The 24,927-nt window shown below is 43.0% G+C and overlaps 2 protein-coding genes across 2 annotated transcripts in view; one reads left to right on the top strand and one right to left on the bottom strand.

Moving 5' to 3' along the window:
- Positions 1-1,036: 1,036 nt before the first annotated feature.
- On the top strand, positions 1,037-7,810 carry LOC109920265 (sphingolipid delta(4)-desaturase DES1-like). Its single transcript, XM_048596733.1, has 2 exons — positions 1,037-1,798; positions 6,970-7,810. The coding sequence occupies exons 1-2, from the start codon at positions 1,082-1,084 to the stop codon at positions 7,111-7,113; spliced, it is 861 nt and encodes a 286-aa protein (XP_048452690.1). The 5' UTR covers positions 1,037-1,081; the 3' UTR covers positions 7,114-7,810.
- Positions 7,811-15,989: 8,179 nt separating this feature from the next.
- The window catches only part of LOC125483090 (nuclear valosin-containing protein-like), a 57,516-nt gene continuing 48,578 nt past the window's right edge, over positions 15,990-24,927 (bottom strand). Inside the window, exons 11-13 of the mRNA XM_048596617.1 lie at positions 24,689-24,818; positions 24,383-24,462; positions 15,990-16,467 (exon numbers count right to left, since the gene is read on the bottom strand). Of these exons, the coding sequence (XP_048452574.1) occupies positions 16,420-16,467; positions 24,383-24,462; positions 24,689-24,818 (258 nt within the window). The 3' untranslated portion in view covers positions 15,990-16,419. The remainder of the gene's footprint in view (positions 16,468-24,382; positions 24,463-24,688; positions 24,819-24,927) is intronic.

Below are 24,927 nucleotides of genomic sequence, written 5' to 3'. Positions count from 1 at the left end.
AGTACTAGTTGCTAAAATGGATTGACAAAGTAGATATAGAAAGGATGTTCTAGGTTGTCCCATGAAGAAAAAGTCATCCTTTTCAGGGTAAAATTTTTTTAAACTAAAACAGGAAGAGAAATTCCTCCTTGAAGAATCGTGAATGTGAGATTCACTACTCCAGGATGTAGTGGATGCTGAATAAATTGAAGGCAGTCTTTAATGGGCCAACGGCTTACAAAAAGCAGGCAGGAAAATGGAGTTGAGGCCAAAATGTGATCAGGCACAATTTTTAAATAGTGGAGCAGGCTCAGGGCTGAATTGGCTACTTCTAGTTACATAACAATCCTAGAGTAGAATACTTATTCTAAGATTCTTGGATGGCTTCTCTAGAGTAGAACAGCAAAGCTGCTACCCTAGTCCAAATCCTGAAACTTAGCCCTGCTAACTGACTGCAGTAAACTATGCTAAAGAAACCTTGATCTGGCAGCTTCCGGGGGCAGGGAGGAGGAGGAGAAAGTTAGTCTAGACCCTTCAGAAGACTTGAGGAAGCCATACTAGACAACTTTTCCTTCCACAGTAGTGCTAGACATGCTAAATTTCTCCTATAATAAATTGCTCATTTCAAGAATCCAATATCTTTTTTAGTCCAGCTGACAGCAAGCTTGAAGAGCCAGAGTTTGCATTCAAGATTTGGATTAACTGATTTTCATGACTGTCTTGGATCAGTGTGCCACAACTTTCTGCTTTGTCAACCCACTTAATGTATACTTTTTCAATCATTTGGAAAAGAAGTTTTCTTGTGTTTAAATCCTATTTTGCTGTTTCCTGTCTTGTAATATGGGTGTTGATCCTTGCATGTTCTCATCAAAGCTAGTGAAAAACCTTTGAGGAAAAGATGGAGGTTACCATTGATTTGATCTCTCATTAAATACCCATGTGCAACTCTGAACTCCTTGGCAATTACAGGCAACCTCCCTCTTTTTGGAGACTGTGGTTTTTAATTACAACTAACTGGAGGTTGGACTGGCAATTATTCACATTGCTTCCGCTAACTGGCCTTTTCTGTCTTGCAGCCAAATACCCTGAGATCAAGTTGCTGATGGGCCCAGATCCCAACCTGAAATGGATCGTCGCACTGATGGTAGCAATTCAGCTTTTGGCCTTCTACCTCGTGAAAGACTTAGAGTGGAAATGGGTGCTTTTCTGGGCCTATGTGTTTGGTGGATGTGTCAACCATTCCATAACACTGGCTATCCATGAAATTTCTCACAATGCTGCTTTTGGGAACAAGCATGCACTGTTGAACCGTTACTTTGGCATGTTTGCAAACCTTCCTGTTGGTCTGCCATACTCTATCTCCTTCAAGAGGTATCACATGGATCATCACCGCTACATGGGTGGGGATGGTATTGATGTGGACATTCCCACAGAGTTTGAGGGATGGTTTTTCTGCACAAGAATCAGGAAGCTATTCTGGGTCATCTTGCAGCCACTCTTCTATGCTATTCGCCCACTATGCATCAACCCCAAACCCATCACTTATCTGGAAATCACCAATCTGATTGTTCAGCTAATCTTTAACCTGCTGGTTTATTACTTTTGGGGCATGAAATCCATTGTGTATATGTTATCAGGATCTCTCCTTGGTATGGGCTTGCATCCCATTTCTGGACACTTCATTGCTGAACATTATATGTTTTTGAAAGGTCATGAAACCTACTCCTACTATGGGCCCCTCAATATGATCACCTTCAATGTAGGATATCACAACGAACACCATGACTTCCCTAGTGTTCCAGGATGTCGGCTTCCTCAAGTGAGTACACTTATTCTGATTTTAATTTTTTTTTTTTTTTTTTCCCTCTAACCCAGGTCTGGCCTATACCTTCAGGAGGGAAGCAATTGCTATTTGAAAGGCTTAACTGGGAAATGTCTTTTAGCATTCTATGAAACACTTTGGGTTCTGATACTTGGGCAAACAGTCTAGTTACGAATAGATTTTTGGGTCACAAATATTCTCTGCACAAAATCCTTGTTTGACAAGTCCACTCTGCAATCAACATAGTACTCATAGATTTGTACAGCTGTTTTAAAGCTACTGCCTTGCAATAAGCTGAAATGACCTGGTCTTCGCATGTATTGTTTTGAAGTTCTGTAGTTTAAAACATGCTGCATCTTTGGTGTAGGTTTGATAATACAAACGAATAATTGCTGGAGGCATGATGTGGCTATTTAAAAGATCCTATTCCCTTCAGTGGTACTAGCCATTGTAAGAATATTGGAGCTAGAGACAGAAGTCATCTGGTGGTTATTTCAAATAAAAATCTTTTAGGTTTTTTAATTGGATGTTGAAATAGGAATTTCTCATGCTTGACCTAGGGTTATTACAAGGGCATGAAGATGCTGTCCCAGAGTTGCACAAGATTGACAAATCAACTAAACTAGTTGACCTGGTGCTAGCATGCCTGCCACTAAATAGCAGCTGATCCAATTGGGTTGCAGTTGATCCATTATCCTGGCAGAGATTAATTCACATGATCTGCAGGATAGATTTACCACCCCTCCTGTTTATCTGTAGTCATAGCCAATCTTACAATTCTCAAGCGGCAAGTCAGCTATTGTTTAGAGTGCTGTACCTAGTGTCATTTTTCCCTACCTTTAATATCTACACATTCATGTCCCATTGCATTAGTTAACCCTGCCTCCCACAATGCTATTTAGTGCACTCGCATTGACAGCCACTTGTTTGTTTTTCCTGTTGTCAGCTTGTCCTCTTGTGTTCGATGGGAATATTCACATTTACTTCTGTCCATACCCCATCCTTCTCTGAATGCTTCTATCATCTTTCTCTTTCCATTAGAAAGGAAAACTGTCCCAAGTTTCCCAATCTAAAACTTGAGTCTTTGACCCTCAAATTCCTAATGCTGTCAGTAACTTTAACCCTCAAGTGGTGCTCCAAGCTAAATAAGCAAGTACTTCAATGCTGATCAACTGAAGTCTCAGTGCAGCACCTGCAACCCATTTTAGGATCTGGTTTGGGATGACTGTTCGGAGGGCTTTGTGACTCAGTGTGACATCCCTACCCCTGGACCAGTATGCCCAGGTTAAAGTCCCTACTTGCTCCAGAGATGTTAGACACTTCTCAAGTTGTGTGGTTTTTTTTTTTTTAAAAAAAAAAACTTAATACTTAAAATGACAATTCAACTGGGGCGCAAGCATATTTTCTTCAGTCAACATATTTACTGAACCACATTTATAAACACAAATGGACGTGATGTGTATCTAAAACATCTTCTTTTCAAGAGCATCAGGTGGGATGCAGAACTAATCACTGCATCTGATCATTACAACACATGGTTTTGAACTGCAGATGTAGACTTTTGACTTGTCCAGATTATGACTACACTAGAGGTTAGATTTTTGGGATCCTGTCTAATGAGTCTTGCAGCACAATATTTTAGTGAAGATCTGTAGCTCAGGCTATGGCTGCAGTTGTTGGGCAGTTGGCCAAGCTGACAAGTTTTCCTGCAAATGTCTTGTCCCCCTTCTAGGTGACATCTGAAATGCTGTAATGTTCGATTCTGAATTTATGGTCTGGTCTGTTATGGTGGGTAGTTCTGTTTGCAGTTTTGTTACATAGTGGTATGTAGAAGGAGTCTATTTCAACACGTTTATGGTACCAGTGGCTGAAAACCATGCTTGTCTTTGTTTTGCTTGTCCTAGTATTATGTTGTCCCAGTTAAACTAATGTCCTTTGTTAGAATGAACAGAAACAAGGAAGAGTTGGTCATGCTGTTCTGCTGTGAGTTGGTGTTCATGTTTCCTGCCTGTCTGTCCTATGTATTGCCTCAGTTGCTGCATGGTATTTTGTATATCACATTCAACAGCACCTCAATAGAGGGTAGACAGCACTGAAGATCCCCTTTAGAAGGGGAACAAAACCATTTGCACAAAAAAAGTAAGCTTGGTGAATCAACCAGCTCACTTTCATACAGGTTAGATGGCATAGAAACAGGCCCTTCAGGTCCATCAATACAAAATTGCACTAATCCCATTTTACCTGCACTTGGTGCAGATCCTACTATGCCCTACCATTTTAAGTATTTGTCCAGACATTTTAATGAAGTATCTGCTTCCACTACCCTTTTCAGGCAGCATGTCACATTTTCTACCATTTTCTACCATTTCCTGAGTGGAGGGAAATTCATATCTTCTCTAAACCACTTCTCACTCTAGAACTTTGTGCCCTCTCTGGCCTCAGACTCAGGAGACATCTCTGGCTAAGACAGCACTTTATTCCCTGTCCCACCTTTCCATTGAAGGTGGTGAGCAACTCTAGGCACAGCAGTCCATGGTCTGTAGGTAGACCCACAATTCCCTTGGGAGGGAACATGAGGATTTTGTCCTAGCAAAGTGAAAGAATGGCAATGCAGTTCCAAGTCAGAATTGAGTGGCTTGGAAGGGAACATGGTCCCATAATCTGCTGTTGTCTTTTTGATAGAAGTGGTCATGTGCTTTAAAAATGCTGTTTTAAAAATCTCTCCGCAATGCATTTAGTACACACTGCTCAGCAGCAGTGGTGGAGTGATGCTTGTAGATGTGGCACCATTTGAGCAAGCAGCAACTTTGTCCTGATATTGAGTTGCTTGACTTTTTGTTGGTGCTGCACTCATTCAGGTAAGTGGGGCATCCTCCGTTCTCCACCTGACTTGTGCCTTTTGTAGATGAACAGGCTTTGGACAGTCAGGTGAGTTGCACTTCATGGTGTCCCTAGTCCCCTGACCTGGTCTTGTCATGTTTTGTAGTGAGTTTCTGGTCAGTGGTAACTTCCCAGAATTTGGGATTCAGTGATGATAACATTTAAATGTCAAGGAGTGGTTACATCAGCCTTCATGTCAAAAGGCTGCAACTGACTCACCTGGAGTTCAGCTTTTTAATCTATGTAAACTTTTTAACCAAGGCTAATTAAGTTGGGTGCTGGGTGGCCCTGGCAGGACCCAAACCAGGCATCACTTGAGTAGTGCTTGTAGGACTGACACCTGCTGAAATTTGTGTAAAACTGATCAGGTAGGCTGGTGTGGTCAGTAGTGTGGAGCTGGAGGAACACAGCAGGTCAGGCAGCATCGGGAAAACTAACTTTGGGTTTACACTCTTCCCAACCTGGGGTGGTAGTTGGTTGAGTTGAATGTACTTGCACAAGAAGACTGTATGCCCCAGCTGGCTAGTGGAATGGCAAATTCTAGAGCATACCTCTTTAGAACTTAGGGGTGGCTCAGTGGTTAGCACTGCTGCCTCATAGCACCAGGGACCTGGGTTTGTTTCCAACGTCAGGTGACTCTAAACTCAACAGACATTCTCCCTGTGCCTGTGTGGGTTTCCTCTGGGTGCTCCAGATTCCTCCCACAGTCCAAAGATATGCAGGGTAGGTGGATTGGCCATTCTAAACTGTCCGTAATGTTCAAGGATGTTTAAGTTAGGTGTGTTAGACATTGGAAGTGAAGGAGTAGGGGAATGGGTCTGGGTGGGATGCTCTTCAGAGGGGCAGTGTGGACTTGTTGGGCTGACTGACCTGTTTCCACACTAGGGATCCTATGAAAACTGTTGTCAGGGTGCACAGTTTTGGCAATATCCAATGCCTCTAGGGTGAACTGATTTTTGGCTGAAGCTGTATGTGATGCTAGAGACAATTGGAGATCAATATTGATCATTCCCTTTGCACACCTGGCTGAAAATTTGCAAATGCTTCAGCCCTGTCTTGCACAAATATGCTGGGTGCTTGGCATTGGCTTTTTATGGAGGTACTGCCTCAGATTTAATTGTCCTCCACTGTTTGACTGGATGTCAGGACTGTAGAACAGAGTCCTGATCTGTTGGCTGTAGGATTGCTTGCTCTCACTTCTATTTGATGCAAATAGTCCTACTTTGTAACTTCAGGTTGTTGCATACCGAAAAGGTAGCCTGGTGCTGTATAATGGAGTTCACTTTTTAATCAACACTTGTGCTGTAAGTCAGTCATGAGATTTTAGTCCACGTCTGAAGAAAGGGAGACTGAACCTGGGCCTCCTGATCAAGTCAGGGATGCTACCACTCCAGAGGACCCCATAATGGAGTGATTTAGCTAGCTTTTATCCACTTTTAAATTTAAGCACCTGCCAGTAAAACCCTAAACTGTGTATTCATTCCTGATATTTGTTTTAACCTGCTTAAAAAGCTGTATAGTGCACTTAATTTACACCCACTTTGATCCAGGACTTGCAGGTTTGATCTTAACTTTAGTTTCAGGTCAATTCAGACACAATACCAGAGTTGACTTTTAATTAAATTTGCTTCACTATTGGGCTGTACTTGTGCCTGCCTATTGACCCTACTTCCTCTCCCTTCCCTGTGGGTATTGCTAGCAGCATATGATTAAAATCTGTTGTCCCCATGGAATGTTCAAGCACTGCCAAACAGGACAGGACATGAACAATGCTACTTTAGCTTTGCATTCTCAATCATGGGATTGCCAGACTATACAGCAGTTGCTTCTAAACAGTGAAGGGTCTAGGCCCAAAATGTCAGCTTTCCTGCTCCTCTGCTGCTTGGCCTGCTATGTTCATCCAGCTCTACACCTTGTGATCTTGGCTTCTAAACAGTGAGTCTCTTCCAAATGGACTTCCCAGCCTTGTCTTGATCTGTCTTTGCCAGACCAAGAACAAATTGCACAAGGAGTAAGGTAGAGAATTGCTTGCAATCATCTAGTTTGGAAATGTCAGTCTGCTAATGTTTAATATTTGCATCCCACCACCATCCCCATGAAAATTGTTAGCTGTATCCTAGCAACTTTTTTCGAAGGAAATGGATGTTGGCAAATTTGCAATTATTGCCAAGGAAAACAATGATTTGAAGCTGGAGTAATTAGCCACAGTGGCTATTCTGTTTTTCTAGTTTGTACTGTTTTCTACACTTTTTTTGTTAAATATAACTTGGCCCTTTTTTTTCCTTTAGGTAAAGAAAATTGCTGCTGATTATTATGACAACTTGCCACAATACTCATCCTGGGTGAAAGTGCTGTATGACTTCATCATGGATGACACAATCAGCCCCTACTCTCGGATTAAAAGGAGTGTGAAAGATGCCAAACAAGACTAAAATGGATCTGGGAACTGACAAGCTGGTTTGCCTACTAAGTCAATTGCAGTGTTTTCATACAGATCTTGTATTTTCTAAGAACAATGTATTAAAGTTTTGTTTTTCTACAAACTATGTGCACTGGCAAAATCCTCTTCCTCTTCGTCCATAAGTGGTGTCTGCCTGCTCTACCCAAGCTCCAATGTAAACTTAAATATCACCTGGGGGTATAAAATATTTATTATGGCTTAAATTTTGTTTTGCTTCTAAACTAATTTTCACCTTGATGCTCTCCCAGTACGAGAACTTGCAGCATGATGACAGGCAGAAGCCTCCATGTCAGGTTTTGACTTGCAAGCACCTAACAGATTGGGATGGGCTGGGTCTCTAATGGTAAGCTTCTTTTTAGGAGGAAAAGTGACAGCTTCCTGATCTTGCAGGAGACAGATTACAAGAATCTTGTCATATTGAGCTGAGTAGTTCAGCACGTGATTGAAATGGGGCCTATTACCTACTCGGATCAGTTTGTCATTGCTAGATCTAACTGAAGTTTTAACTGTTGCTGATTTCTCTTGCATTTGAGGATCAGTTCAACTATAACCATTTTTTTAAGCAAAAGATTACTTCTGTTCATTAATATTGTGAAGCTATTTACAGCCACTGTTTACCACTGTCAAATTGTTCACCTTTTACAGTTAATAAAGCTTTCAATGTGGAATGTATCTGTGTAGTTTCAATCCATAGCTACTTGTTTTTTTTTTTTGGCTTGTGTCAGTTCTTGGTTCCTGTAACACTATAGCATATTTCTCAACAATAAAAACAGAAGTTGCTGGAAAAGCTCAGCCAATCTGGCAGCATCTGAAGAAAAGATGAGTTATGTATTTGGGTCTGGTGACCCTTCCCCAAGAAGTAACCTTTTTTTTTTCCCTTCTCGGATGCTGCCAGACCTGCTGTGCTTTTCCAGCAATTTGTTTTGTTCCTGATTTATAGCATTCACTTTTTTTATATTTTAAAAGCATATTTCTCACATCTTTGGGTCTGTTTCTTGGAAAGGAAGTCCAGAGAGACTATCCTCAAATCTCTCTGTCTCCAAGATGGATCCCAATCTAATCTTCAATGTAACTATGTAGATTAAAATTTCAGGGCCCTTCCTTCCATCAGTTAAAGATGGAAGGTATTGCTATTTTCAGAAGCCTGGTGCACTGTGCATCAGTATGCAAGGGACATAACTCCAGAAGGATTAGCTATGAACTTGCATACAATTGAATGTGCTGCATATACAATCTTTATGTACACTTACTAAAGCAGCTTGCTTCTGTACAGTCTTGCATATGGAAAACAAGATAATCATTGGGGTTTGACTTTTCCTCTATATAGTTACAACAAATACAAAGGCATTTCTTAATTAAGCAAGATGCTATTTACATGCTCTTGAGGCACCAGGAGGTCCTCCTTAACTGGGGCCACAATCCACTTTAGCAGAAAGACCTTAGTTTCCCCACTGCGCTCTTAGTAGCTGCTCCAAGCTTTAGTGCAACCCTCACCACATAGTCCTGAATGTTTAATGTGCTAGTCTGCAACACCTGGCTGAGGTCACCCCTTTGCACTGACAGACCAAACAGCATCTTTTAAGCAAGTTGACTTGTCTTCCAAGCACAGTTGATGCTCACTTGCTCTGAGCTATTCCCTAGGATGCAGGGAGACCATTCTGCATCAAATGGTGCTCTCAATGGCAGTCTCCTCCCCTCCCCTGCAGCCACTTCAAGGACAACATTGCATACTGTCGAGTCTCAGCATGCATCAAGGGTCTTGGGTAGTAATTTTTTCTCGCCATCACCAGCCAAGCTGTCAGTGCTTGATGGAAAATCTGGTGAGGCATTTGGCAGAATGTCATGGAATCAGCTCAGGAAACCACCCTCTAGGATCCACCCTTTATTTTCTCAGGGTCTCCAGGGCACTACGTAGAATCAATAGCTTCCCTAGTATGGAAACAGGCCCTTTGGCCCAAAAAGTGCACACCAACCCTCCACATCCCAACCAATCTATACATTCCTGAACACCCTGGGCAATTTAACTTTACCAACCCACCTAGCCTGTACATCTTTGTACATGCTGGCCATTTCCTGATTGAAGTTGTCAAGTGTTGTTTACCTGTCCAAATGACTTAAATGTTGTTGATGCAGGTACAGTTAACACTTCCTCTAGCAAGTCAGTTTTTGTTTTAAAGTGGAAGAGCAAGACTTTTTAATGTCCCCACCCTAGGGGATCCCTTTATGCCACTTGTGTTTATCCATACCCCTCAGACCCTTTTTTTTAAACCTGTAAGGTCACCCCTCAACCTCTTAACTCCACCCCACCACCCAGCCTGAGAGAAGGGACTTTCCTCCCCTAGCTTATCCCATCTCTCCTTTAGCTCCAACCCAAACCCACCACTACCATAACATCCTGGTATATCTTTTCTGCATCCTCTCCAGTTTCAGTAATAGCCTTCTTTATAGCAAGATGACCAGTAATTACAAGTGGTAGCAAATGCCAGGATAACTGGAAAGGTCCCTCATACATGTGCACCACCAAGCTGTTCCCAACCCAACTTCTGCTTACCCACTGACCTGCTCATACCCCCCCCCCCCCATACCTTTCTTTGTTTATAGCTTCTCAATGCCTTTTTGGGACCTTTAACCTTAGAATACAGCAGTAATTGATGTAAGGGCATAGCTTGGCCTCCAAAGCTAATCCTTCTAAGATGTACTAAGACTGTCTCCAGTTACTCCATATTTCTCAAGTGGCCCTGCTTGGAAACCCAAATGATGTGAATCATTGGGCAGGGTAAGTGAAAAGGAATGGAGCACCAATCCAATGGTGAAGAGCACTAGGGACAAACTTCTTCTGGAAGAATAGATGTTTTGGATGCTTCCAAAGGCTGTAATGAACAGTTGGGACTAAAGAGCCTCTGTTGAGGGAGTTTGGAGCTAGTGAGGTATTCCATTACCGCTCCTAATCTCTCTTTGCCTGCTGGGCTAGTGCGCTGGATTTCTAGCCCTGCTATTAACAAAGTTAATGAACACCTATTACCTGTCATTTTAGATCAGGCTGACAGCGGGTTTGAACTATTACAATTACGTGTGCAGCTAGAGTCAAGTTGTAAACTGTTGCTTGTAATTCTGCCAGTTGTCATCACCCCCCATCCCCATATACATCCAAAGATGCTCAATGACAGAGGGAAATACTGGAACAATAGTTGACTTGTTCCTGTCCAGTATCGGCAGGCCTGCTACTTATGTATTCTCTCAACACACTTGTTGGCTAAGCCTAGTTAAACCTTAGTGGTGATTATGCAAGAACATGTGAACTGATCACAACTTGTTATGTATCCAGCAGTGAGGTCTAACTGACTGAAGAAAAAACAACTAGCTCTGAATCAATGAAATCTCTACCATTCTCTCTTCAGCATCCTAAGCAGGCTAGTGAAAAGCCAATTTATCTAATTTCCCACTTTTATCATTTGCTGACAAGGCCATCTACCATCTATTCAGCAGAATACCAAATATTAGCTCAATGGCTGTTCTATGATTTGCACTGGTTTGCCTCATTGGTGATGGAGTTTAATACATTTGATAATGTTGAAGACTCTGATAGAACTGTGCTAGCTGTGAAGGCCCACTAGTCCATGAACCATACTAAAAGTGTAAACATCTTACTCAGCCATCAAAATGGGCACTGTATTTCTCTCTTTACTTTTGGCCAGAACAAGAGAGACTCACCAGATTGCCTTAAGTGCAATTTTTGACTTTATTAAAGGCAAAATACAGTTCTGCAGAGTTTTATATGCTGGGGGAAAAAATGAGCAATCCCCTGAGCATTCATGGGTTTGAGTGCAGCAGATAGTAAGGTTTGCTTTCCAACACTTCCTTTTGATTTTCTGTTTGAGTAGTTGACTCTTAATTGCCCTCTGGGCAATTAGTGATGGGCAATAAATGCTGGCCTAACTAGAGCTGCCTACATCCCTTGAGTGAATAAAGAAATCCAATTGCTGAGCAACAAAAGGCCTTCAGTTTGGCTTGAAGATCAGTTAGAAACAGGTCCTTAATTCAAGTTAACACTATAGCTTTGAGGAAATCAGAGGTATTGATTACTGGAACTAGCTCTGATTCTTAGATAATACTGAGATAGTGTACATTTTGAGATATTGTTCACAGAGATAGTGGTTCATTTTAGGGTTAGGTTCTACTCATGCATATGTATATTAAAGAAAGGTAGCCTTGCTTTCTCACAAGCCTCTCTGACTGATGAACCCTCACGTCTGTGGCAAAAAGAAACCAAATATCAAGATTGTTGCTAGGTAACCCTAAGGTAAGACACCTTGTAAAAAGCCTGTTTATCTAGCAATTAAGGCCATAAAGATAATCTGTCTTTTTTTTTCCCCTCCAGTTATTTGTTTTATCCAGCACACAACAGAAGTACAACATTGTACAACTTGACTCAACGTTTTCAGAGAAATCACGTGGTAAGCAATATACAGCCTAGGACTTGTTCAAAGTTTTCAGTTTCCAATTCAGATCAGGCACTAGAGGTCAGGAATACAGGCAGAGTTAAGGGACATTTTCCAATTGTCTGGAAATAGGTGATGGCTTTGTGTAACTGTGGCTGGCATGCCATTCCATTCCTCCACAATAGAAGGAAGGCACTCCAAGGGCAGAACAGGACCCATGAAACAACTGGGAGTAACATTGAACCAGACAATCTTTGAGGAAGGAGCCAACAAGTGATGAAAACCTTACAGCCCCAACAGGAAATGACAGACATGTGTGACCTTGATTCGTCCTCAGGAGGAGGAGTTAGAGCTTGGTCCCTCCATCCTTCAGGAGGAAGAATGAGCTCAATCCCTCTGTCCCTCAGGAGGAGGAGTGAGAGTTTGGTCCCTCTGTGCCATCCTGAAGCTCCCTCCTCCCTTTCTCTTCCTCAGCTCTCCATCCCCATCTCTCCCCTTCCTTCTGAAACAGACCCACCATCTCCACACCACTGATGTAGTATCCCATTTTCCACAAATTGGTCCAGGCCATAGGACATACCCGCGTCTACATCAATGGAGCTGAGGTGGAGAGGGTTGAGAGTGTCAAGTTCCTAGGAGTGACAATAACCGACAATCTATCTGGACCTTCCACATAGATGCGATGGCCAAGATGGCACAATAGCGCCTCTTCTTCCTCAAGCAGCTTAGGAATTTCAGCATGTCCATTAGGACTCTTACCAATGTTTACAGATGCACCATAGAAAGCATTCTTTCCAACCTCTGTCGTCAGGCAGAAGATACAGAATCTTGAACACATTAACCAACAGGTTCAAGAACAGCTTCTTCCTTGGTGTTATTAAACTACTGAATGGACCTGTCTAATTTCAGCTTCATTTAACTTCAGCTAACTGAGCTTCCTTTGTGCACCTCCTGTGCAGCCATAACCTTGTATGTCTCAGTCTGTCTGAGCACCCTATGATCTGCCTGTACTGTTCGTAAAACAAAACTTTTCACTGTACTTATGTACATGTAACAACAATGAATCACACCAAATGAAATCAAATCAAATCAGATCATAGCCTTGTACTTTAAAGTGTTTCCAGCATTCATCTAAATAGTTCTTGAATGTCTTGATGGTTCCCACCTCTACCACCCTTTTAGGCAGTGAGTTTCAGATACCCATCACTGTCTGGGTAAACAGCACCCGTCTAAACTTCCTGCTTCTTACCTTAAAACCGTGTCCCCTGTTACTGACCTCTCCTTATCTATGCCCCTCAGAATCCCTCAACCATGTTCCTCCTCAGCCTTCTCTGCTCTAAGGAAACACACCCCAGCCTATCTTTCTTCATAGCGAAAACACTTCAGATCCTGGTGAATCTCTTCTGCATCTTCTCTTGTTCAGTCACATGCTTCCTATTGTGTGGCAACCAGAACAGGGCACACCACTCCATTTGTAGCCTAGCATTAGAGACAACACCATCACAACCTCCTTGCTGTTGTATCTTTGAATAAAGCTGTGTCACAAATGCTTTCTTTTAACTGGTCCTGCTGCCATCAAGGGTCTATGGGTCTGCACGCAAAGGCCCCTCTGATTCTGATTCTCTGTACTCCCCAGCGTCCTACCATTCATCATGTACTCCTTTGCCTTGTTAGTCTTCCCCAAATGCACCACTTCATACTTTCAGATTCAATTCCACTGTTCAGCCTGTATATATCATCCTGTACTCTAAGGGCTTTCCTCCTTTCTTTACCAGGTCTCTCCAAAGTTGCCTGTGTTTGTGGACAATACACAGTTGACGTCAATTATCATATATTCAAGATGTTTTGCTAATCCTGAGAAACCTCCTCTGACAGTGAAGCATAAGTTCCCAGTTTTTTCTGCCAACTTACTCTGCACGAGCAGTGTTCAGTCTTTTATTTTTGCCAATGCCATGAAGACTGTCTCCACATCATTTCCCTCAAATGTTGATAGGGCCTGTGCAATTGTAAACCTTTCGTTACTGGAGTGTAAATCATAGTGCCAATTCTCCACACCAGAGCCTGCATTAGCATCAGACATCTCCTGTTTTGCTTCAGCATTTTAAGCTTATACTTTGTATTCTCTCATCTCTCGCTCTCTTTCTAGTCTTCTCATTCCCATTTTCTGTCCTCTTAATTCCACTTCTCTTTCCTTATCATTTTCTTCCTTTGACATTCCACCTCCGTTTCCTGTTGCCCAATCTCCAGCATTCTCTTTTACTTATGCTTGAGTTGCTTTAACTGTAACCCAACGCTAACTGATTCCAAAGTACACCACCCAGAATACCTGGTCTCTCATATTTTCACTAAACCCAAATGCCATGCTATACCACCATTATTTCCATCTTCCTAGTTCTTTCAGGCAATACTATCCCTATTTTAGCTTCCAATTAAATCAACCTGAGTTTTGAGATGTTACTTAAGACTGTCTGCAACAGCTTTACCACGTCCAGGATATCCTTTGCTGTTTCCAATGACATGTTAGTTACAGCATAGAACCTACTGCTTTCCTTCACCTTTTCCTAATACCACATCTAAATGCCCACTATCTCGATCACAAAGAGAACCGAATGTGGTGTCTCACTGCGGTGGTGCACTTGAAATCAAGACCCGCTATTCCTGGAGTCATCACAAAACTTTAAGATTGAATTCAATTACTCAAAAGTTCCCAATTTTCCTGTCCGATGAACCCTGGTTAACAGAAAACACTGAGCAGGTTTCTGTACTTACCAAGAAATTATTATTAATTACAAAGAAATACATTCTAACCAAAAGTAAACAAAACTATGAATTATCAAGCCCCATAGATATACAGACAGACACAATGAATGATGGATGTGTTATGGTTGGAGAAAAAATACTAGGGAAACAGTTCAGTTACATGAGTCAATCGGATTCAATGAGGGGTCCCTTTTGCTTTTCCAGGTCCTTCTGAGCGCTGACGTTTTTATTCTTTCCAAGTTTCTTCAGTTCTTTGCAGCAGGCACAGGGCAATTAGCATACCAATTAGGTCACTAGAGGGGACCAGAGGATGGTCATCTTCCAGGTCACTACACAGACAGCGAGAGACTAATCAACCTTGTCTCTGTTGCAGTCAGGAGGCCACACACACACACACTCTGTCCACCTGCCCAGCAGCCAGAGAGCTGTTGTCATGCTGATGACTCCTGGCCTCCACAACTGGTCCAGGTTGTGCAAACCGATCAGCAATCTGTCTCTGGGTGTAACTCATTCCGCACATACACCTATGATTGCTTAGGTATCTTCCCATCACTGCTTGGTCAAATCAACAGTGTAAACAATGAGTTCCAGTAAATTGCTTTTAAAAGTACAGTAATTCCTTCCACAATACTTGGTTTAAGGCAGTCCTTTTCCCATTTTGGCCCACAGTCAATAATAAAGAAAAGTAAGATGATGTGATATTTACATTCCAATTACGTCATTATAGCAGCCATTTCTGTGGGGCTGTTTAATATGTTTTCTAAACAGCAACTAGACATTTCATGGAGAGAACTGTATTAAAGATTAATCTGTTGGTGACACTGGGAAAGAACAGCAGATTTTCTTTCCTCAAGGACATTAGTGAACTGGATTGGTCATTTTACCAATCACCAACTTTTTGATTCCAGATTTTTACTGAATTCAAATTTCATCATCTTCCTTGATGGGAATTGAAACTCATATTCTCAGGAGTATTAGCCCGAGTCTCTCGGTTACCAGTGAAGGAAAATACCACTAAGCCACTCTCTCTCCTATCACTGAATGAAACTAAAGCTCGGGAAGTTAGCTGAGTACAAGACCATCCTGCTCACTGGGTCAACTGCTTTTCAGAGATCCACAAAGCAAAGCGAGATAGGGTCTGCTGCTCTCTGCAGTTTTCTTAAAGCAAATGCAGATCATGTATACTGTGGCTCTGCCTGCTCAAAAACTCATTGTGCTCTGGGTCTATTCTACAGGTTAGTTGATGGAGCTCTGGTACAATGCCTGAAGCAAAGGCTTTCCCGGTGACACTGGGAAATTGTTACAGTCACCTCGAATGTTCTTGTACAATGTGATATTTTTATGTCACACACATCCTATGGGATGGAGCTTTCTGTCCAGCAGAGGAGGAGTTAGTGCACATATGACATCAGCTGGTGCTTTCCAGACATGAGGAGCTCAGTCATAGTGTCCTTTCTTGTTGCTGTGACCTTTTCCAGCTAAAGTAGTGGGCAATCTGCAGCAAGATGAGAGATGACAGGTAGCTGCAGCTCACCAGCGAGCACAGACAACAATCACCTTCTCACACGTGTTTCACTTCAAAGATGTCAGTGCTCCAGCATTCTCATCGATCCACTCCCTTTCCAAATGTAAGTCAGACAGACAGTCCTTTTTAATACACAAGCTGCTTTATTTTTTCAATATCCTGGGTCTTGGAATAAAATACAAAGTAGCCATCAGTAGGCAAGAGGGGATATTACCAAGGCAGACAGTAACGTCAGGGGAAACCCCATGAATAGATTTGTTACCCCAGTGGACAATTTTCTTTGAGGCATTATAATCTGAAACATGATCATAGCCATGTTCCTCTCCTCAAAGTGACTCCCCAAGTCTGACCCTGATGGCAGGAAGCAAGTCGGGAAAGCTCAGTTCTTCTAACAATACCTATGTACTCAGGAAATGCAGCTCACACAGTGAGAAAATATTCAACAGTTCCTGTAAATGTTACAGCAACTACATCCTGTGCAGAAAGACTCCAGACTGCAGCCCAGGGAAAGCAACAGGAACAAACTCCGTAACTGAATCTGTGCTTCCATCAGTTAAGACTGGCTGAGAGACTGTTGCAGCAATTCATACATCAACTGATCCTGGAAAAGAGAATGAGACAGCAGGTTAGAAAGGGTCAAAGAAACAGGAAGAGATTTTGACATGAAAGGAGACAAGGAAACAGCAACAGATGGAGGCGGAGGCAGACCAGAGGCAGAGGTAGAGAGAAATTGATGAGATGAACATGAAAGCGTGTTAACATCCAGCACGGATTCTCAGTTAAGTCAGTCAATGATTAATAAACACACACGTTATTGTAAGATCTTGCTTTTCCAATACTGATCCAATTTCCTTTGAAAGCCACGACGGAGAATGCCTCCAGCACACTGTTAGATGGTGCATTCCAGATCCCAACTCCTCACTGTGTTAATGCTGAAAACAGACTCTGTGCTGAAGCTTTTTTATCTTGAACTCATCAAGACAAACTGAACAGACCTCTCCTTCCATTAGAACAAAGGCAATAGGAATAGGAAGCCAATCAGCCTTCAAGTCTACTTCATCATTCAATGGGATTATGGTTAATCTTCTACTTCAGAGCCATTTTTCTGCAGCAGTGACTCATATCCCCTTGTCTTTTTAATTTATAGAAACCTATCAGTCTCAATCTTGAACATACTTGATGACTGAGCCTCCAAATCCTCTGGAACAGAGAATTTCAAAGATTCAGCAGCTTTGGAGTGAAGAAATTCCACCACATTGTAGGCCTAAATGGCCTACCCTTATGCTGAGATTCAAGCTTTGGGGATACATATGCACGAAACACAGAAAGCTAGCACATAGGTGCAGCAGGTAATCAGGAAGACTAATGCAGTGTTGGCCCTTATTTCAAGGGGGTTGGATTATAAGAGTAGAGAAATCTTACTGCAACCATACAAGGTGCTGGTGAGACCACATCTGGAGCATTGTGAGCAGTTTTGGTCCCTTATTAAAGAAAAGATGTCATTTCATTAGAAGCAGCTCAGAGAAGGTTCATTTAGATGAAACCTGGAATGGAGAGATTAATTTAAGAGCAAAGGTAAAACAGGTTGGGATTCTACTCACTGGAGTTTAGAAAAATGAGAGGTAATCTAATATAGCATTCTTAAGGGGCTTGACCAGGTAAATGATGAGAGGATGTTTCCCCTCATGGGAGAGTCTAGGACCAGAGGGCACAGTCTCAGAATAAAGAGGCACCAATTTAAGACTGAGATGAGGAGGAATTTCTTCTCTCAGATGGTTGTGAGTCTTTGTCCTCACAGCTCTCTGGGGCAAGGGTTTTCAGAGTCCTTGTGTAGTCCTTGTCCCTGAGGGAGCAGGGGGGAGGTAGGTAGGTAGGTAGTTGATTAGAAAGGGAATCACGGCTTACAGAGAAAATGCAGGAAAGTGGACATGAGGAACGTCAGAGCAGCAATGATCCTATTGAATGGCAGAGCAGGCTCAAGAGGCTGAGCAGCCTAATCCTGCTCCTATTTGTTATAGTCTTATAGTCGGGCAGGAAGCGGGGAGAGGAACAGGGGGCACAGAGAGAGGGAAAGGGAGAGGTACAGGGTATTTTGGGAATGCGGGAGTCAGTTGAGGGAACTGTGGAGTGAGAACTGAATGGCTGTGTGTGCTATTGTACGGAATACATGTCTATATTTAAGGGCAATGTGAAAGAAACTGGAAGAAATTGAATTACTCTGACATTTACTGGGTTGTAAAAAAACATGGAATTACAGTTTTTGAGAAGATTTGTAGCTCGGGTTGTGGATGAGGTTGTAGACTTGCTCAATGAGCCGGGTGTTTGGTTGCAGACGTTTCATCACCCTGCTAGGTAACATGGTCAGTGCGCCTCCGGTGAAGCATCGGTGCTCTGTTTCGCTTGTTATTTATATGCCTCGGTTTGAATCATAGAGTTCCTACAGTGTGGAAACAGGCCCTTTGGCCCAACAAGCCCACACCAACCTTCACAGAATCCCACCCAGACCCGTCCTCCTATGACCAACCTAATCTACACATCCCTGAACACTACAGACAATTTAGCATGGCCAATTCACCTAGCCTGCACATCTTTGGACTGTGGGAGGAAACCCACGCAGACACAGGGAGAATGTGCAAACTCCACACAGACAGTCACCTGAGAGTGGAATCGAACCTGGGTCCCTGGCGCTGTAGGCAGCAGCGCTAACCACTGAGCCACCGTGCTGGGGTGTTTGGTCCCACTTCCGGTTCTGTTTTTCAGTGGTTTGTACACGGTCTAATTCAATGTGTTTGTTGATGGAGTTCCGGTTAGAATTCCAGGCCTCCAGGAATTCCCTGGCATGTCTGTCTTTGGCTTGTGTGATTATGGATGTGTTGACCTGGTCAAATTTGTGTCCCTCGTTGTCCTTGTGTAGTGAGACGAGTGAGAATTGGTTGTATCTCTTGGTGTCTAGTTGGTGTTCGTGTATCCGTATTGTCAGTTTTCTTCCGGTTTGGTCTATGTAATGTTTCTCACAGTCCTTGCATGGTATTTTGTACATTACATTAGTTTTGCTGGTTTTGGGTATGGGATCCTTTACGTTCATCAGTAGCTGTCACAGGGTGGTTGTTGGTTTGTGGGCTACCCTGATACTTAGGGGTCTGAGTAGTCTTGTGGTCATCTCTGATATGTCCCTAGTGTACGGTAGGGTGATTAGCGAGTCTGGTCATGTTGTAGTTGTGATCCGTCTCGGAGGTAATTGTGTTTTTTGGGTATCCATTGTTTTTGAAACTACATATAAGTGCTCCTGTTCTGCTTTGCGTAGTTCCAGGTTGGACTGACAAATCGGATACACGAACACCAACTAGCCAACAAGAGACACGATCAATTCTCACTCGTCTCACTACATACGGACAACGAGGGACACAAATTTGACCAGGACAACACATCCATAATCACACAAGCCAAAGATAGACACGCCAGGGAATTCCTGGAGGCCTGGAATTCTAACCGGAACTCCATCAACAAACACATTGAATTAGACCCTCTGTACAAAGTACTGAAAAACAGAACCAGAAGTGGTAGCAAACACCCCAACAAACTGAGGCTTATAAATAATAAGTGGGACAGGACACCAACACTTCACCGGAGGTACACTGACCATGTTACCTGGCAGGGTGACGAAATGTTTGCAACCAAACCCACTGGCTCAGCAAGCATATCAACAACCTCATCCACAACCCAAGCTACAAATCTTCTTCAAAACTTTAAACACCTATAGGCACAACACCCTCAAACTGGCCCGCAGATGGGAGACAAATGCCATTCGGCTGAGCGCGACCTGCGAACTACTATACTTCCTGCACGAATGCCTCAGAAGACAGGTACTACCACCAAGTTTAAAATATAAACCACCTATCAAAAATCCACAGGCACAGAGAACAGCTGAATAAATGGCCGCAGAACGACAAGGGTTATGATCAATGATGCCCACAACTGCGTCCACAAATACGAGTGGGAAATGGTGCACCAAAAAACTCTGTACTCCAACACAACCAACCAGGAATGGACATCCACACTGAAACAAGCCATCACCATACAACCATACAACAACAAAAGACCAGAACAAAGAAAAGAATAGCCCTACAAGAAAAACTGTCCAAAATCATCCACATCAACGACACGGACAACACAGATTCACGGATTAAAAACATCTCAGACTGACCACCCACAGACACTGATAAGACTGTCCTTGTATGCGGACTGAGTTATAACTACAGAGGCGCCAAAAAGATTAGTTTCCTGGCTGCGCTGGAATCAACACTAAACAGCAACGGACTCACAGAAGAAGTATGACAGACCATCAGACAGATGACAGCCCCAACATTAAGCAAAAAAGGTAAGTGGAAGACATTCAACACAGAAGAGAGGAAAGCCCTGGAAAGACTTAAGAAAGACAGGAACATTATAATCTTACCGAAGGACGAATGACAATAATCCTCAATACAGCCCAATACATGGGGGAAACTAACGCACTACTAGCAGATAGCGACACCTACCAACAGATGGCAATAGACCTGACACCACAGTTAGGGAACCAGATTACAACAAACCCGAAGAAATTACACAACTCCGGAGATATCAGCAAGACAGACTACCAAAAAATGAAGCCAGAGGGATCCAACACACTCCATTTCTATGGACTCCCTAAGGTACACAAGCCAGGGGTCTCCCTCAGACCCACTGTCTCACTACCAGGCACGCCAACATATAGACTAACCAGAGAACTACAACAGATATTGAAATACTTAGTTGACAACACTACCCACTCCATCCACTGCTCCCAAGAATTCCTCAACATCAATCAAGGACACCAGGATGGAAGAAGACAAGGTGATGACATCCTTTGACATAACAGCACTATTTGTATCCATAAATATTGACCAAGCCAAAGAGAGAAATGCCACACTGCTGGGTGAATCAGGAAGGCAGGCGCCCCACGACACCAACAGCAACAACACGGACAGCGAACTGAACCTGCTGGATCTGCGCCTCAACCCACTTCACCTTCAACAATGGAATATACAAACAAATTAATGGAACACCAATGGGATCCCCAATATCAGGACTGATTGCAGAAGCAGTAGTACAAACGTTAGAACGGACAGCACTCCCCACTATACAACCCAAACTCTGGGTCCAATATGTAGATGACACCTTCACAAGACTAGAAGAAACCCACCGACACATAAATGACATCCTCACCGGAAGAAAATTCACAAAAGAAGAAGAGAACAACAACCGACTACCCTTCCTGAGCCTAACGGTCGAACGCAAAAATATCTGTTGTAGTTCTCTGGTTAGTCTATATGTTGGCGTGCCTGATAGTGAGACAGTGGGTCTGAGGGAGACCCCTGGCTTGTGTACCTTAGGGAGTCCATAGAAATGGAGTGTGTTGGATCCCTCTGGCTTCATTTTTTGGTAGTCTGTCTTGCTGATATCTCCGGAGTTGTGTAAATAGAAAGACCACACATATGGACCAGATACTCAATTACACTAGCAACCATCCCAATGCCCACAAATGGAGCTGCATCATTGTGATTATTTAAACAAGTCATAACATATTGCAGCAACCGGGAACTACATAAAGCAGAACCGCAGCACCTGGAGTCTTCAAAAGGAATGAATACCTGAAAAGCACAATCCATCATTACCTCCAAGACAGACCACAACATGATCAGACTCACCTATCAACCTACTGTATACATCAGGGACATTTCAGAGATGACCACAAGACTACTCAGACCCCTGGGTATCAGGGTGGCCCACAAACCAACGACCAAGCTATGACAGCTACTGACGAATGTAAAGGATCCCAAAGCCAAAACCGGCAAAACCAATGTAATAAAAAAAGCTATGCAAGGACTGAGAGAAACATTACATAGGCCAAACTGGAAGAAAACTGACAATACGGACACACAAACACCAACTAGACACCAAGAGATACAACCAATTCTCACTTGTCTCACTACACACAGACAACAAGAGTCATGAATTTGACCAGGACAACACATCCATAATCGCACAGGCCAGACAGGGAATTCCTGCAGGCCTGGTATTTTAACCAGAATTCCATCAACAAACACACTGAATTAGACCCTGTGTACAAACCACTGAGGAACAGAACCAGAAGTGGGACCAAACACCCCAACAGACTGAGGCATATAAATAACAAGCGGGACAGAACACCAATGCTTCACCGGAGGCGCACTGACAATGTTACCTAGCGGAGTGACGAAATGATTGCAACTAAACCCACTGGTTCGGCGAGCAAGTTTACAACCTGCTTAGAATTACATTGAACTGTATGTGGCTGGAACCCATTTGATAATAACTGAAGCTGCCTGCTGATTTTATCAGACATCAAGTGACTTTAGAGAAGCAGATATAAATAACATAAAGGACATAAATAACAAAGGGGGTTTATTTCTGTAAATTAATAGACAGAGTTAAACCTGGCTTTGAGAAGACAAGAGGGTCTATGTTAATGGTTTCCTAGCAACCCCCTGTGGTCTTAAAATTCTATTTTGCAGAGCCGGAAGGCAGAGATAAAGAGACATCGCAGAGGCTCTGAAATTGTCCCTGGAAACCTGGTAGAGGGTCCAAATTATAGTATTTAGACCAGAGGAGGAGAAGCAGACCAATGAGCCCATTGAGTCCACTTATTTTTAATTCATTTGTGGGATATGGGCGTTGGTGGCAGGCCAGCATTTCTTGCCCAACCCTAGTTACCCCCTTGAGGAGGTGGTGGTGAGCTGCCTTCTTGAACCGCTGCAGTCCTCCTGCTGTGGGTTGACCCACAATGCTATTAGGGAGGGAATTCCAGAATTTTGACCCAGCGACAGCGAAGGAATGGTGAAATATTTCCAAGTCAGGATAGTGAGTGACTTGCAGGGGAACTTGGAGGTCGTGGTGTTCCCATATATCTGCTGCCCTTGTCCTTCGAGATGGAAGTGGTCGTGGGTTTGGAAGGCGCTGTCTGCGGATCTTTGGTGAGTTTCTGCAGTGCATCTTGTAGATAGTACACACTGCTGCTACTGAGCGTCGGTGGTGAAGGGAGTGGATGTTTGTGGATGTGGTGCCAATCAAGCGGCTGCTTTGTCCTGGATGGTGTCAAGCTTCTTGAGTGTTGTTGGGGCTGCACCCATCCAGGCAAGTGGGGAGTATTCTATCACACTCCTGACTTGTGTTTCGTAGATGGAGGATAGGTTTTGAGGAGTCAGGAGGTGAGTTACGCGCTGCAGTATTCCTAGCTTCTGGCCTGCTTTACCATTCAATGAAATTTTGGCTGATGTGATCATTTTCAACTCCACTTTCCTGCCTTTTCTCCATAACCCTTGATTCCCCGTACTGATAGACCGGTTTTCTATCTCGCCTTGAATATAGTTAACAGCTCTACAGCCCTCTGAGATACAACAATTCCAAGATTCACTACCCTCCAAGAGAAGAAATTCCTCCTAACTAAATGACCCTTTATTCTGAGATGATGCCCTGTGGTGCTAGACTCTTCCCTTTAGGGGAAACAATCTTTCCGCATCTGCCCTATAAAATCCCCCAAGAACCTTACATTCTTGATTAGGGAGAATGTCACTGCTGCATTAAGAGAGGACATCTTGGAGGGCTCTTCCAGCGAGGCCGTATGGATAGGGCTCAGGAATAAGAAAGGTGCAATCACTATAATGGGATTATACTATAGGCCTCCCAATAGCCAGCAGGAGATCAAAGAAAAGATACACAGGCAAATCATGGAACAGTGTTAAAAACAAGTTGTTGTACTGGGTGATTGTAACTTCCCCTTTTGTGTCCTGTATAGTTTTAACAAAATCTCCCTATTTTTATACTGCATTCCCTTCAAAATAAAGGTCAACAATCCATTTGGCTGCCTTATTCTCCACTGAAATTAGTTGCCAGCTTTTAGCGATGTCTCTCTGCCTACTGAAGCCTGACTGAATAAACTATGATAAGTTAATCGGAATCAGAACTGGACAGAGACCATCAATTTCCAGCTTTCTGGAATTCAACCTGCTGGAAAGAAATTTCAGCCAATGTGAGAAACGATCATATTTTACCCTTTGGCTCCAGACAACTGGTCTGTGCAAGTTTTCTCCCTTCTTAATAAAAAAGTCCCACGATCTCTGCAGAGACTTGTTTTTATTGTGAGTCTGTGTGTAGGATTAAGAGTATGTGGTTTCAATTCTAGATTGTGGTTGAGGTATTGGCTAGAGTTTGTCACTTCCTTTAAGAATAAATCTTGATCCTAATAAATAGAATCCTTTAAGTCCTTACCAAAGCTTGATGATATTTATTTTATTCTGGTTAGTGGAGAAGGGTGGAATTTGGTGTTTGAATCAACCAATTTACCCAAATGGGCTCCACTGTGGAGAATTGAGACTTAATTATCACGCAGACCTGCAGTCACAGTCAGAACACTATTGTGTATACTCAGAAAACCGCTGCTTATTATTCTATGATCTCACCTTTTTACTCACAGAAGGCTTCACTTTCTCAAAGGCTGCTTCGAAATGCTGCCGTGCCACCCGTATTCCTGAGCAGGGAGCTGAAAGGTTACAGTAAAAGGTAGAAGTAAAAAGAAGAAATGGACTGGAATCTCAGGGCAACAGTAGCTGGGGTTCAGAGACTTGGGCAAAGGGTAGGGGGGCTTTGTAAAGTGCCGGGGGGATAAGAGCTGCAACACAAGTCAGTGACTTGAGGTGAGGGTTTCAATTGTCAAAAGTGAAGGCTACGGAGACAGTCTACCTCAGAGTGGGTTAATATTTTCTTACCTGGGGCTTGTTCTGAGGGCTGGCCAGAGAGATGCTGTCTCAGGGCATTAATGGAAGCTTCACGCACCAGTGCGGACAGGTCTGCACCCCTACAGAGTACAACAATGCAATCAGCACCCTTTACTCCCAACTGTGAGGAACAACAAACTACACAGAATAGATCTAAGTGCTATGAGAGATAGTAGGAACTGTAGATGCTGGAGAATCTGAGATAACAAGGTGTAGAGCTGGATGAACAC

Source organism: Rhincodon typus, chromosome 5 (assembly GCF_021869965.1).
Source record: "Rhincodon typus isolate 14 chromosome 5, sRhiTyp1.1, whole genome shotgun sequence".
In the NCBI taxonomy this organism is placed as follows: domain Eukaryota; kingdom Metazoa; phylum Chordata; class Chondrichthyes; order Orectolobiformes; family Rhincodontidae; genus Rhincodon; species Rhincodon typus.
This window is presented reverse-complemented; position numbering and strand designations above follow the sequence as displayed.